Source organism: Pagrus pagrus (assembly GCF_965226575.1).
Source record: "Pagrus pagrus genome assembly, chromosome: 6".
In the NCBI taxonomy this organism is placed as follows: Eukaryota; Metazoa; Chordata; class Actinopteri; order Spariformes; family Sparidae; genus Pagrus; species Pagrus pagrus.
In genome coordinates this window covers 14,606,804-14,622,530 of record NC_140190.1, presented here as the reverse complement: position 1 = coordinate 14,622,530, position 15,727 = coordinate 14,606,804, and the positions used below count along the sequence as shown (strand labels likewise).

The 15,727-nt window shown below is 42.8% G+C and overlaps 1 protein-coding gene across 1 annotated transcript; it reads left to right on the top strand.

The window, feature by feature from the left end:
- Window positions 1-46: 46 nt before the first annotated feature.
- Window positions 47-15,369, top strand: cdc34a (cell division cycle 34 homolog a). The gene is made up of 5 exons (XM_084355803.1): window positions 47-505; window positions 8,944-9,030; window positions 9,250-9,347; window positions 11,366-11,500; window positions 12,541-15,369. The coding sequence occupies exons 1-5, from the start codon at window positions 323-325 to the stop codon at window positions 12,767-12,769; spliced, it is 732 nt and encodes a 243-aa protein (XP_084211929.1). The 5' UTR covers window positions 47-322; the 3' UTR covers window positions 12,770-15,369.
- The last annotated feature ends 358 nt before the right edge of the window (window positions 15,370-15,727 follow it).

The following is a 15,727-nucleotide window of genomic DNA, read 5'->3' as shown; positions in this document are numbered from 1 at the left end:
AGGTGTAACCGGAAACGGAGTGGAGACGGTGTCCGACTTGATAGAAGTGGGTTGAGATGGTCGTTAATACCTGGGGCTCCCCGGGTTTGTTCACAACAACAGAGGAAGCCGCACCAGCTCTGACCAAATAAAGCCCAGTCGCGATTTTCAGACCCTGTTTTTTGGGACCATATTTACAGAAACTAGCGTGAACGTGTTCCTGTGCGAGCAGGCTCCGTCCTTCTACTGATAGCTATTGTTTGTGCCGAGCTAGCTTTGTCCTTACTCGCATTCACAGCTGTGGTGGGTTGGCTGATATATTTATATCAACTCGTTGAGGAATATGGCTCAGCATGGACATCATGTAGCCAGTTCCCAAAAAGCACTAATGCTGGAGATGAAAAGTCTCCAAGACGAGCCCGTCGAAGGCTTCAAAATAACTTTGGTGGACGAGTCGGACATGTACAACTGGGAAGTAGCGATATTCGGACCCCCAAATACACACTACGAGGGTGGTTATTTTAAGGTGAGTAGCTAATGTTAGCTAGCAGTCGATCTATTGTTCCGTAGCTGGTAGATTTAGCCTACATTTATGTAATTTACTCATAGAGGACAGCACAACTGTTAACGTTAGCCTCGGTTAACCTTAGTTACCGTCCTCAACAACAGCAGGATACAGTTAATAGCGTCAACTTAGCTAATGGTAGTTGTTCGCCTGTTCACTTGTGATAAAAAAAAACAATCTCCTCGTCTTTGTTCAACTTTTAACAAACTCCACTCAATCGGGATTGTTGTATTGAAGTGTTGCCTGCTATTTTACACCGAAAGTTTTTAATTTTCCCCCCTCAAAATGTGGATTAATTAAGGTCGCTTTGTGGTGACAGTCAGCACATGATCACGTCTGACAGTTACTTTTGTGTGAAACAAAAGGTTGTTAGCATAACCGCCTTTAGCTTTAACATAACTATGGTTGACCAAGCTGGTCATCCAACTAATTCAATCATTCCCCGTTTGTGTTTATCTTTACAAGTCAGCAGCCCTAGGTTGAAACAGGCTTTTTGTTTGTTTAGTCAAATTTACTCAAAGGAACCAATCCTTGCTTTCGACATGTAGACATCCCCAATCTTTTATAACTTCATTTGTTTTAACTATAATTTGTTTTTCTCAGCATACTTCCTCCCTTGAGAGTGGAGATGTGTTGCTTTCACTGATGTCTTGTTCCTGTTTTTTGAGTATTTCTGTGACACAGTGGGTCGGCAGAACCAAAGTCTCCACTAAGTTATTAACTACTTAGTTTAAAAAACATATTAATTTGCACTTCCAGCTCAATTGTACTTTTCTTTTAGTGACATTTTTGTCAGCTTTTACACGTATTTTCATGGCTCCCTTGCTTTGACCCTTGACCTGTGAACTTCTGGTTGTGTTAGTGCTACTTTGTCATACAAGTTGGAGCTACAGTACCAGATATTTTAGTATTTTAGACTCACACCTACATTTAAAATACAGGATAGCATTACCATAGCTGAAAGCCTGCCGATGATTTGTGTGTGAAAATAAATGTAGGATATTGCGAAACACCGAGAGGATTGTTGCTCACCCAATTTACTCTACTGTCTGGCAAAGAAACCCCCGTTAGTGCTGCTTCAAACTTGCCCTAGATAGTCATTTTGTTGGACATCAAACAAAAAATAATAAGCTTTTATGAAGGTGGTATCATAGTCCTGTCTGAGAGAAAGGAGGAGAATAATATAGGTCAGGGCCCTGAAAGAAGAGTTGTTTTAGAGTAGCAAACAAAAAACAGCATACTCAAACTGTATATGGTCTCTTTACAAGAGCTTTTTGTCATGGGCTCATGATGCTAACCCCCACATTAGTCATAGCTCTTTGCATATTATAGCTAAACTGTAATGTATCAGTGAAGGCTCTCATTGGGTTCAGATTGTCCAGCATTTACTAACGGCTCTATCACTTCAGCTGTACTGTGCTTTGGTGATTCCAGTTCTTGAGAAACGTGCTCTTTTAGCCTTTGGTCTTTTTCGAGCCCGTGAACACAAGCAGAGGGCCCCGGCCGGGCTACCGTAGACGGTGTTCAGCGTATCTGTGTGGGTGCTGTGTACAGGATTCCTTTGTCGGGCCAGGAATGCACAGCCTGACTGTGAAATCCACGGCATGGTTGTGACTCATTGTTCTGTGCTGGGTTTCCATCCAACCTGTTTGCCATATTCCAACAAAAAAGATCCCAAAAAAAAACGCCCACGTTGCTCTGACGAAGTAACCCAAACAAACAAGCTGTTATGACACGCTGCAGCTGGCTGGTCGTCTGAAACAGGGTGGGTAATGACGTCACGTGAAACCTGGCTGAGTCAGGTATTTATTTCACATAGGTGTTGCTCTCAAAGAGTCACACTATGATGACTACATCATATGACTGCAGGCACACACTGGACCGAGACATATTAAAATGTCAGAGCCATATCTTTAATAATTGACCAGTAGGTCTAACAATAGTCCCAGATGCTGATAATCACTCATCTGTTCTGAGACCTTTCCAAGCTTAAAGTCAGTTGTGCAAATACCCTCTGCTTTGTCATGTGAAGTTTCCCTCTGGGCTCTGAGTGTCTGATGATTACTGGCAGAGGGCCAGTCAGTCCCACAGCCAGCAGTGGTCCTGGGACGTGTATGAAGCAGAGCAACTGGTTGGCTTTCCCTCAGAGTACAAACTTAAAGGAGTGTTTGGATAGTGACCCACTGTGTGTGTTGTTATTGCACACATTCAGCCTGATAATGTCCTGTGATTGTGAGGTTTGAACTGTCTGCTTTATTCATTGAAATGCACTTTTTTATATATATCTGAGGCTTGAATGTTAAAACCTTGAAGGGGGACATGTTTAGATATTCCATTTGATATACATAGAAAGACTCAAGTTTATGGTCTACTTGTCTATGGTATCTTGATTGTGTGATATAAAACATCAAATCTGTTCTCGTCATTTACTCTGCTTATTTTATCTAGTAAATCTCTGCTTTATGACTTGACCCTTTCTCTTTAACATCTGTTATTTCTCCTCCTACTTTCTTGATCCCCGGGGAAGTCTTATGAAAATCAAGTAGTGAGACTTCAGTGTTTATAAGAAATAGTACAGCCACACTTCTATTAACGTCCTTCCACAACCCTTTGCCAGTACTCAACATTCATTCAGAGAAAACAATGCAAAGTACAGTCCATTGCTACAATTATTGTTTATTTGTTTTTTTTTTTTTATGTTTGTCACCTCAAACATTTTTTATTAGCGGATGAGCTACTTATTTTTGATTTGGATTCTCTGTCAAATTCCTCACAAACTGGTTAAAAGTGGTTATATATGCATAAACTATAAAAATGGAAGAACGGTTCAAAATGCAGGGAATCACAACACTTCCCCACATATAATGGCCTGATCATAATTTATCATTTATTTTTTACCTTACGTTGAAGTGCAGAACATATGAAGCCGTGATTAAAGGATAAATTGTCCAGAAAATAAACATTCAATCATTATCTAGTCACCCTCAAGCCAATGGAAAGTCAGGTGAAGTTTCGTAGTCCACAAAACATTTCTGGAGCCTCACAGCAAACCATGTTGCAGCATGCCCCTAAACAACTGACGAACTGTAGATGGGGACTAAAGTAAACATTTAAAAACAGCCGAAAGTAGTGACTTCATACAGCTCGTCCTACGCAATCCAAGTCTGTGGAAGCCCAGAAAACCCAAGTTGATTTGAAACAATGTTATTCTCACCCTTTTTAAAGCAGAAATAAGCTAAAAGCGTGAGCATGCATCCAATCTGAAGTGGGTGCACTAGCTCGACCATCCATCAAGGCTGTAAATAACAGTTTTAAATCAATTTGTGTTCTCTGGGCCTCTGGATACTGGGATTACGCCAGATGAGCTGTATGGAGCCATTTTATCTGTATTTGGCACAAATACCACACACTGGAACTAGTAGATAATTCAGCTTTTGATTATTGTTGAACTCTGCCTGAATATTTTATTTGAATTGTTTTTATAAATATATATCATATTGCTATTACCATGTGTACAGTGTAATAAAATCAGAATAAATCTGTGCTCCCCACGTTGACCATCTTATCTGAACTATACAAGAAGGATGGCCATAAAGACTTGTGCAGATCCATAAATCCACTTGAGGACTGTGACTTTGTCTTTCTGTGACACCAGAGACTGTCAGATTGACAGTCATTGACTTCCTGCTCCATTTTGTGTCAAGCACCAGAGCAGCAGAAAAAGATATGGCATGCTCTATATCCACGACTGTGAGCACATCTGGTTGTGTTTCACAGCAAAGTTTGTCACAGTGATGTACAACAGAAACTATTCTGTGTGTGTAGTGACAGAGCTGCACTGCTGTGGAACAGCCTGGGATCTATGAAAGAGGATGTTTGATGTGCTGCTGTGTCAGCACCTGGCAGCTTTAATTTACATTTTTGTATTGTGCGTAATTATGATGTGACTGGGTTCTGTGCAACTCAAAATATACTGTGAAGCAGAACGTCTTTTATGTCTCTGTCAAGTGGTTTTTAAACACTGACTGACCACTTCTTCACAGCAGACATGAAGAAGACGGGTGCTGCCCTTAAGTTTTGGCCTGGGCGTGTCTGTCTTTTTTAGCTCCTGACAATCAATGGGCAGGCACCCAGTTCTGCTGAGCAGCTGACTGTGTTTGTGCCTTCCTTCCTTCCTCCTCAGGGTGCTTGCTACATTATTTGTAACCGCACCATGTTAGCCTCGCAGTTGCAGCGGAGGGGAGGGTACAGGCGAGAGGACCCAACCCAGCCGCAGAGGGCTCGGCTGGGCCGAGCCTGGCTCATGTTTCCCCCTCTGGCTGTGTCACAGAGAAATGAGAGCAGGGAGAGAGGAAAGAAGAGGGACTACAGAAACAGGCAGATCAAGAGCAGGCAAAACTCTTGCTTGCAGTGGTGCCTCTTTTGAAAGGAGAGCCTGCTGTTAATAGAGGTGAGTGTGAGGCCCCAGTAGACAGTTATAACTGTCCCCTGAAGGCCCAGGCCATGTGGTCTTTTTCTCTTCCTGTATGGGCCACCAGTGTGGTGATCATACTCTGAAACACGGCTGATCATCAAAGAGTCAGTTTGTAACATTACTTCAACTTTTGATCCATTTCCTTTTCCTCAACGCCCTCCTCCTGAGTTTGTGTGTGTGTGTGTGTGTGTGTGTTTGGAAGTTGCTCTACTCAAGGACCTTGTTCCTCTAATCACGATGCCAGAATTATAAACCAAAACTTAAAACTACTAGTTTCAAAAACAATACTTGATACCTCTTTCAATACCCTGGCAGTAAAGAAAAAATGCCCTCTGCACAGTTTAACAACCTGATAATGCCAATATCTCTGCAGCACTGGGTTTAAAATCTGATTGTAGCTCTTTTTTATATACATATCTTCTTTACTTTATTTTTTTCAATTTATTTTTATTGATCATTAACACTGGAAGCTGCACATATACAAAAAGGAAAAAAAAGTACAACGCTCACCCACACCTCCCTGGCCCGCCTCAGGCAACAAACTAACTAGCAAGAGAAAAAAGTGCACACAAAAGGTTAGTTAAATAAGGGGGAAAAAATGCATATTTAAAAAAACTTAGCGAAGGTAAAGAGGTGCACAGAGAGAACAGAATGATCTGTTCAGGGTCTTTGCATTGACCTGGTTTACTTTGCCTTGCTGTCATTTTGCCACAGGGGTGTGGGAGTGTTAACTCTCGTTCCTTCTCTCTTCAAGGCAGCTTTTTCGCTGAAAGTTGTTCATAGAAAGAGTAAATTGACCTTGTGTTCTGTATTCTCTGTAACAAACCTGTTTTTGCGTGCTTAGCAGGAAATTGGCTTCACTTCATGTCCGGTGCTTGAATGAGCTGGTAAGAGTGGATCACCTTTTGACCGCGGATGCTGTTAATTCTGTGCTCAATCCAATTATGGGGCATGACATGCAAGTCAGCGGTTAGCATCTCGCAGGAACTCGCACTTTGTGATGGTCAGATCTCATTTGAGAAGTCTGAAGCAAAAAAATCTTCCTGGAGAGCGGGGTACAGGAAAGGCACAGAACACAGATATAGATCTATTCCAGTGTGTGGCTTTTAACATGAGAATGATCTCTGGAAACTCAAAAGGGAAAGCTGATACTCTAAGACCCTTTCTTCTTTTCGTCTGCTTGGTGCTGGTTAGAAAGCAGACTAGCTGCTTGCTGCTGCAGAGCAAATCAGATGACCAAGCAACCCGTCTGTGTTCAGACCACAGCTTCACATCCATCCATCCATCCAGTCTCTCCTCCCTCTCTCCATCAATCCAGGGTTTGGTGTCACCTGTGTGGGCAGGTCAGGGGTATCAGTCCTCCCCTCTGCTGCCAGGGTGACCTGGTCAGTGAGTTTTAGCACCACATCACTTGTGGTTTTAATGTCTTCAGTTGCTTGGATAGACCTGCAGGACAAACTGCTCTGCATTCTCAAGCAACACGCGTCTTTCTCTTCTCCACTTGCCTCCTTACTGTCAAATGTATTTTGACATGGTGTCATAGAGCTCTAAATGGTATCCATACGCATGCATTAACTCTGCTTGCATACAGTTTGTGGCTTTGTGCTGCAAGAAGTATGGTTTGAAAGCGTCCTAGTAAGCTGCATTGTGAAATCATGCTCTTACCCTCTTACAGGGATCAATGCTCATGCTTATCCTTAATGCACCTTTCTGCTTTACTTGTGGGTTTCAATCAGACTCGTAGGATTGAGATGAATGGAGCCTTTTATGAGAAGTGTTTATGCGACAACAGGCTACAAAGAGATGGGACTATGTTTTTCCTTTTTTTTCTTTCTTTTTTTAGAAAGGTACAGGCATAAAGTACCCAATGTGATGAAAGCAGCAACGCTTTCCAGAGTATATAAGTATGTTTTCTTCTACGTCTGATTGTCTTTTTGTTTCTAAGATATCGTTAAAACATAGAGTAATGATCTTTGCCAAAGGATTTTGATTTTGGTGATGTTTGCCCGTGAACAAAATCCACCCGGGGCTTTCAGAAGTCAAGCTGCTGAAGAGCTTTTCATTCACATACTGTCTTGTTGGAAAACAAACCAACAGACAAACATGAACGACTTTGCCTTCTGAAAGTGTTGGCATTCAGCTGAATGGCCTCAAGAATTAAATGTTTTCTGGTTTATTTATGCATTCTCTCTTCTGTCTGCTCATCTTATTGGTGTCAGCAAATAAGATAAAAACTAAAGTACAGAAGTGTTGACAGTTGGACATGATGTGGAGTTTTTCCCAGATAAGATTTTCTTTGCTGACTTCTCAGCCACTGGACAGATATTATCTTGATGCTTTTATTGTTTGGGAAGACAAACTGAGCTCTCGCTGCCGCCCGGCCCTCCCCCTTCTCCTCCTCCTCCTCCTCCTCCTCCTCCTGGCTGGCTGCTACGTGTTGCACTGTTGCCAGCCTGTAATGTGTACAATGTTGGCTTGAACCCTGCACTCTGAAGGGCCGCCAGCTTTCTGGCAGGGTCAGTCAGACCCTGGGATTTAGTTTTTTTTTCTGCTACAAGCGTCATTCTCCCAGGACTGTCAGTGTTTCCTCTCCAGTCTGGTGTTATATGACGACAGCAGGTTTATTCTGTTTGTCGCAAATCAGACGCAGACAACGGACACTGAAATGCAGCTCTAACAGATAACACAGTTGCTCTTAACAGGTCACACTCTTAGCGTATTAGTCATACAGCCTGGTTTAAATGCAGGCAAAGCAGGATAAGACCTTAATGTTGAGCAATAGTATTATATAGAGCACAACTCCCTTTATTCCCAGTGAAATCCCCCATTACCTCCTCCCACTACCACTCCACCACCTCCCCGCTCCCATGCAGCTAACCCTGCCTCCCGCTCGTTGGTTCACTGTGGCGAGGACCAGCTGACCATGCCGAATCAGCAAATGTGGGCAAGTTTTTGTGTGTGTGTATGCTGTGGGGGGGGGGGATCAGCAGAAGGTTTCATGCTGTGAGTGACGTGCGTGTGTGTAATCAGTGGAGCCGGTGTCCCCCTCCCCGTCCCTCCCATGGCACGCCTTATGGAAGGAGAGGAGGGGTCAGAGACACACAGTAGGATTTATACAGTGTGTATGTGTGTGTGTGTGTCGTGGATGGGTGTGGTTTCAATGTGAGAACATATAATGGCAGAACACGGGTGTGAGTAGTGGATTGTCTTGGGCTGCAGTGACAGCTGTAGAGGACAAACCCCCACAATGTCTTTATACCACCAACCACCCCTCACCCACCGGTGCTTCTCAAAGCAGCACACACTCGGCAGCTGAATGCCTCCCTCCCTTCTCCCTTCCTCCACATCATATTACATTACACTGTCATTAGCTCCTCCGTGCTCAGCCACCTCAGTAGGGTTTGCCATGACTCCACAGCTCCTATTTATAGGTTTCTATCAATCACTATTGAGGCTGATCAGCATGATTGTGGAGAGCGTCATTCAGCAGCCGCTTGTTGACGCCAGTGCCGCAAACATGGGTCTTTGTGAAGAAAACATTCAGAATGAAGCCCTTCCTCTCCCCTGCAGCTGTCTGTGTGTGTGTGTGTGTATGTGCATGTGCACGCATTGCTTCTGCAGCATTGTACAGACTTGCATTCTGTCTTAATCTACCCTTGGGAGACTGTGTCCACCTGCACAGTAATTTTGAGCAAAAGTATGTATGATTAGGTTTTCTATACTCAAAAGAAACCACGAGTGCACTACGATATGTAAAGGAATCCACCTCTCCTTTTCTTTTACAGCAAGGCTCCTTTGACCTGATTAGTGGAAGAAACTGTTTTCCACAACAGTAAAAGTTTCAAGGGAAGCAGTCGCGACTTGTCTGCTGGCAAGGAACGTGTCAATAAACATTATGCTAATATATGTCTCCTGTCGCCCTCAGGCTCGGATCAAGTTCCCCATCGACTACCCATACTCTCCGCCTGCTTTCCGCTTCCTCACCAAAATGTGGCACCCCAACATTTATGAGGTAACTTGGACCAGTACAACACATATAGTAGTCCCTCATAGCCTTTGTTAGCTGGTGTAATAAATGCGGATTATACTGTATATGAGTGCAAGACCGGCTTGTAAAACAATAGGAGAAACACCAGATTCTTGTGATGTGGTTCCAGTAGAACTCTGACAGTAATGAAGTGGTAATAACAAAAATATTGTCTGAACATGTTTGTGTATGTCGTGATCCTAGAATGGAGACGTATGCATCTCCATCCTGCACCCACCAGTGGATGACCCACAGAGCGGGGAGTTGCCTTCAGAGAGGTGGAACCCCACACAGAACGTCAGGTATGTTATGTTCTTAGTTTTAACATGCTTTAACCGCTTCACAGGGAACTGACAGCCTGTCCACTGCTCGAAGCATACAAAGCATAGCATACAGATTTAGGCAGAATAAACTTAAACTTTGTTAAATTACTTATTTTTTGAAGCCATGTCCATATCCATCAAACGTCAAATCGCCATAGCTCCAGTATATGTCAGACTGTATCCCTAAAGTTCGTCCCTAAGCTTTGTCCAGAGGCTTACAGCTGCTGCTTTAAATGTAATTATGTGAATCATCTGTCACCTGACAAAGATCGAATGTGGATCAAAATGTTGTCTGGTCAGATGAATTGCTGGAATAACTCTTCATTGATGCTAATTTCCAGTAGTGTTTCACCTTGATGGGATGTCACATAACTACCCTTCTCCTACTGTCCACATTTCCCCCATTATCTCATTGTGCACCAATTGCTACAGGCAAAAGGATTGAAGGGTCTCTTTGGAACTTCTGTGTTGTTTTGGAGGCTGGTCGAGATGAGATGAGGCGTTAGGTATTGTTGTTCTCTCTCTTACAAATGGCTTGATGTAAGTTTACATTTGTCAAACGTGACTATATTTTTGGATTGGACTATCAGGATTTAGATTGATTCATTTTCGCACCTTCCAGGCAGCCTTGGTTTGCCTGGAATAATTTTGTTGTGGTCTGGCAGCTGTTTTGAAATGTCTTTCTTTAATATGCGACTGATTCCAGACATCCACAGTCAAATTGAAGCTTTCAAAGAGATACAAACCTCCAGCAGAGCCTTTTAATACTTTTTTTTTTTTTTTAACCTGCCTGTTACACACAAAATGTTGAATCCATTTTCTCACCCTGTTTGTTATGTGTCTGCACTGATATGGTCAAAAAAATATTTTATTATTTTGACAGATAATAAGATTGCAATATGATTATTATTATTATTAGTAGTAGTAGTAGTAGTAGTAGTAGTGGAAATCTTGAACCATCTTGATGTGATATTTGTTTGGGTCTGTTTCAAAGAAACATGTTTTCTTTCATCTGGAGAACAAGATTTGAAGGCCAGGACATCTCTGCAGCTCAACAGTACTTCATTATGTCGTTTTTTCACACATTTTACCTCATCAAAATCAAAAATTGCAGCTTCTTGCATTTTGAATATTGACATTTAGCCATAATGTGATTACTATTATATTTTGATTATTTCTGCTGCCCTATTGTCTTAGATTTAAACAGTATCAAGGAGAAGCAATGCTATTATAATATAATGAAGTGACTGTCTGTTATTGTTAGCTAATAGGTTATTGGCTCTCCTGCTCATGGACGTCTTTTGAAGCTGTGAAGCATGACAGTTTGAGATCGTCTCTCAACCGCCAACCAACTTCCTGCTGTGTAAACGCAGCAAACATCCAAACATGATGTATAATTCATACCTCTTTTTCATATATATTTACATGACACAGATTTATTTATTCAACCCCCCACTGCTTTACCATTCTCTGTCTCACACGCACACCTCGCCTTCGCTTTGTCATTTATGCATTATGGACACACACAAACTCTCATAGCTGGATATAACTGTGTCCACAGTAATTGGCCCTGAGCATCCCCCGAGTTAATTAGTCCCACTTTGTGTCTCAAGGAAAGAGGAGATCAGTTTGAAAACATTTTTAGAGCCAGTTCAACCAGTTGATTCACGAGAGTCGACGTATAAATAACGTATAACACCATTGTCTATTAGTTTCTCTAATGAGCGTCTCTTTGAGCAAAGAGATGAAACTCGACAGATGACAGCAGAGACAAATGGATGTTCTGGGGGGTTAGCAGGCGTCTCTCCCCCTCCCCCTCTCTGTCTCTCTTTGTGTCCTTTCTTTCTTTCCATCTCTGTACACCTCTTTGTCCTGCACTCTCAATGTCTCTTGTCTCGTCTTACCTCCATCTTCCCCTTCCTACCCCCATGTTCCTCTTTGTCCCTGTCCTCCTCCTGTATTGCTTTCCCGTATTTTAATCTCTCCACTCCTCTCAGGACCATCCTGCTCAGTGTGATCTCTCTGCTGAACGAGCCCAACACCTTCTCCCCAGCCAACGTGGACGCATCCGTCATGTACCGCAAGTGGAGGGACAGCAAGGGCAAGGACAGAGAATACATCGAGATCATCAGGTACCAAGAGGAGAACCACACACACACAAACACAGCAGTCTTCACACTTCAAATGGGAACTTGTCTTGTGACTATGTTTACATGGCCAAAATATCCCGGTATTTGCTCTTATTCCAACAAAGACAATATTCCTACTAAGCTTGGCTACATGCAGCTATGCATACTCTCATCAAAACAAGGAAAAGTGGAACAGTTGGAGCCACTTGTACCTGCTTCTTTGGATCAAAATAAGTATAATTCTCAGGCCCTATTCAAATTTGGTATCAACATGCATCCTGAGTGATCCAGACACACTTTGTGATACAGCTGTATGTGTAAAATTCTAAATCATTTGTGCCTCCTTGTAAATTTGGCATTAAATGCAATACATTAAGTTGTTTATTTCTTTGTAAAAAGTGTCAGTATGCCGGGGCTGTTTTCGAGTCTGAACAACAAACAGCTGTTTGAGGTAAACGTGTCAAATATAACAAAAACAGTAACCAGTAAAGGCTACATCTTCGTCACTTGTGGAGGAAGTCCCCAGACCCCCATAAAAAATGTTCTGACTTGCCTTGGCGTTAGGATAAAAAAATTTAGAAACTTTGTGTAAAAAATGTCATATCCATTTGTTCCAGTGACGTAGTTGTCCTTTTGCATATAAAGCAGGGAAGTGATGTCCGATCACAACAGGTTAGCTGAGACACATGTCAAGACACATTTAATGGTGTGAATTGACGGGCTTAAAGCTGTCCAATAGTCCACTCAAGACGGATGGTAAACTGTATCCACCGGTGGTGTACTTCGACCGTGCAAACACAACCTCCCTATTTTATTGGTACATCAGAACATTCATCAGAAATGTGGACTTTTCTTTCTGGCGTGAATCTCTACCCCAGTCTTGCATACTGTTGGCTAGTTGGCCTGCTTTATCCATGACAATGCACGGAGCTGCCCTTAAACAATATTGTATTGAATATTGTCATATTCAGAATAATAGTGGAAAGCTAGTGAAGCGCTGAATGTCGCCTCACCTTGACTGTGTTTTTCCTTCCACCTCACAGGAAACAAGTTCTGGCTACCAAAGCTGACGCAGAGCGGGACGGCGTCAAGGTTCCCATCACGTTGGACGAGTACTGTGTCCGCACCCAAGTCCCACCCACAGATGACGGCTCTAACCTCTTATACGACGACTACTATGACGATGAGGAGCTGGAAGATGATGATGAAGACGAGGACGACAACGAGGGCTGTTGCTATGACGAGGACGACTCGGGCACCGAGGACTCCTGACCTCGCCTCCTCGTGATGTCACCCCCTGACCTGACCCCCACCACACACACCTCCCTCTCTTATCATGGACTGAACTTTAATTCCCTGTCCCCTCTTCTTCTTCCTGAATCCCGCCGACCCCCTCATCATCGTCACTTAGCACAGGCCCCCCCTGTCTACCTTCTGTCACATGTGCAGTCACAATATGCACACTAAACGCTGATGCATCGAAGAAAAGAAAGCTACAGAGTTGTTGGTTTATTTTCTTGTTTCTTATTTTTCAGTTATTTTGTCTGAGTAGAGGTTACACACGTTACACACAGCAGTACAACTTAGAGTGCTGAGAACTGATTTAAATTTCCTCGAATTGTCAAGATGCAGAAGCTCCAACACCTATTTCATGTTCCTGCTGTGAGTGAACAAAGCCTCTGTAAAGGCCAAGTTTGAATCAACGTTCACGCCTTTTCTCAGCAGGGTGGAATGTAACGTCACAGGTCAGGTCACATCAGAGTAAAACAAGCAAAATTGGCCCACAATATGTGCATCTCTGAGCCGTGTGTGTTTGAGACTTCTGAGTTAGCAGGCTGTTTAAAAGCCCTGCCACGCTTCACCTCTGACCTTCTCGAGCCCCCCTGGGCTTGTTGCTGCTCCAAGTTATCCATTTCAAAAAAGCCGTTGTTCACACTCCCTCGTGCCTTCCCTCACTCCCTTACATCCCAGATCTGAATGACTTGTGAGACAGACTGTGTATATACACAGCAGGTCAAAGCCAGACAAACAAAGGTAGCAGAGGGGAGATGTTCAGGCTCACAAGGTCCCAGGAATACGTTTATTTATAGCAGCACCTGTCAGATTTGTCCAGGCCGTGAGTGAGAAAGGTAAGATCCCAACAGCTGAAGTGAAGAATGGAATGTAGATCAGAATCTCACAAACGTCCTCTATCGACTGCCACACAGCCTTCATCACACAATCACATGCTACCAGTGGCCTGGATGCATAAAGAAACGGCTAGCTGAGCCTGCTGCTGCTCATGGAATCCAATGTACTGTACTTAAAATAAAACCTATGCAGTCAGTGCTTGAACCTACTCAATATGCAGTGCTTTAAACGTGGCAGTAAGGCCCTTTCAACAGTGTGAACTGAACTCCAGCTTGAGTTTTATTAGCCAGCTATGGACTGACTGCAGTTAGAGATGGACACGTGCAGAGGTATCCGTCTCTACGTTCGTCGGTGGTTTGTTATTCTAACTCAGAGTAGTCTCCAACGCAGAGGAAACAAGGAGTGAGATTGTACACTCAGCAGAGCTCGCCCTCTAGTGGTGGCTGTGTTTACAGGCAGTTTTTTTTTGTTTTCTCCCCCTGTGAAATGCCCGAATGGGCCGCAGCCATCTTGACTCACCTGAATCAATGAACCCTGTTACCTCAAAGCAGTGTGAGTGATTCAGAAGAATGAAAATGGCCCGACTGACGGGTGTTTGTTTTCAGTCCCAACAGTTTTCAGGCCCTGTGGTTTCTTCTCACTGCCAGGAGTGCTCACTCTGCTGCACTCTCAAGACACATGGCCACCATCCAGCAGTATTTACGATGAAATTCTCAACCATCTTTCTGTTGTGTGCAAATATCCGCCGCTCCGTTTATAAGATGTGCTGAGAAGTGTGCAAGAGAAGAAGCGCAGGAATGGGAAGGCATGGGGAGACGGGGTTGACCTTTTGAGCATGAACAGAAGATTGTGGTTCTTCACTAGCATGCTGTTATGATGTGTTTGTGGTTTTAGATCTGATATAAGGGTTGGGATTGTGTCCAGGGACGAAGGTCCTCTACTCAATTTTATCTAAAACTGTTGCATTGTGAATGGGCTGAGGGTTGTCTGTTGTTTTTTTGGGAGGGGAGGCTCTTTTACGTTTTTGATGTTATCTTTTATTTCCAAATTGTGGTGTGAGCTGCAATGTTTTCTATCTTATATGTATAACATGCTACGAATATCGACCTGATTGTTTCAAAAACCCAGGATTGTTCATGGAAGAAAGAATAAATATAGCGACTTATTATACACAATTATCAAACAGCAGAAAAGTTCTGCAGATCCAAATTGACACAGCGCACCAGACAGTAATTATTGGCCTTTTATCAATTCCTGAATGCTCGGAAATGAGTTCTCTGATGTCCAACAAAGCCTATGAATGGTCCTCCCTCCTGTTTTGATGATTTAGGGTGAATGGGATTTATTTTTTGTCAAACTACTGTTATTCTTTTTATTTTTTAATCGTCTTTCTTGCCCACTTGTCCCCCAGTTCTCTGAGCTCTGATTGGTGGCAGCATCACTGAGGGGAAAAACCCAGCAGTTAATTACAGAAAACTACAAGAACCTCAGGAAAAAAATAAAACCACCTACCAACAAACAAACAAACAAACATCCTTTTCCAACCCGACCCCGGGGAGTCTCACTTTTTGGCTTCAAAGGACTGTTTACAATCTCTACCTTGATATGCACATGTGGATATTTGACGATCACTTGATGTTTTTTTTTTTTTTTTTTTTTGGTTTTTTTTTCTTGTTTATATTTTCTTTTTTTCTTATGGTTTGTAAATCTATTTAAAATCTGAAATAAAGATCTTTATTAGATATTGACTGTTTTTTTTATTACTGAAATTTCGAGTAAAGTGTTAAGAGTCTTTAAGCGTCTCATTTGTTTCTCTGTGTTCTCTCGTAGACACCAAAACGGTGAGTGAATGATACTCAGGGCTAGCTCTGAGAGGTAAGACTTTGTGTTCTTCCTCCATTTTCACTTAATGGTTTTCTTAAACCTTGTAGTGGAACTGCAATGTGAGGAAAGTGCGTGATGAGATGTGTACACTGTAGACACCCTGCTAAACTCAGAGGGTGGTGGAGACTTGAAAGGATTTCCTGATGCTTTCCGTGCTTTGATCTACTACAAGTGGGAATATAGGAACTGACTTTTTTTTAATGGTCATAGTTCTTT

What these genes read in the sequence shown, in the direction of transcription:
- cdc34a (XM_084355803.1), top strand. Translation starts at nt 323, where the DNA reads ATGGCTCAGCATGGACATCATGTAGCCAGTTCCCAAAAAGCACTAATG. An exon ending in ACGAGGGTGGTTATTTTAAG is followed by an intron (nt 506 to 8,943) that starts GTGAGTAGCTAA and finishes TGTCGCCCTCAG; the next exon opens with GCTCGGATCAAGTTCCCCAT. An exon ending in AACCCCACACAGAACGTCAG is followed by an intron (nt 9,348 to 11,365) that starts GTATGTTATGTT and finishes CACTCCTCTCAG; the next exon opens with GACCATCCTGCTCAGTGTGA.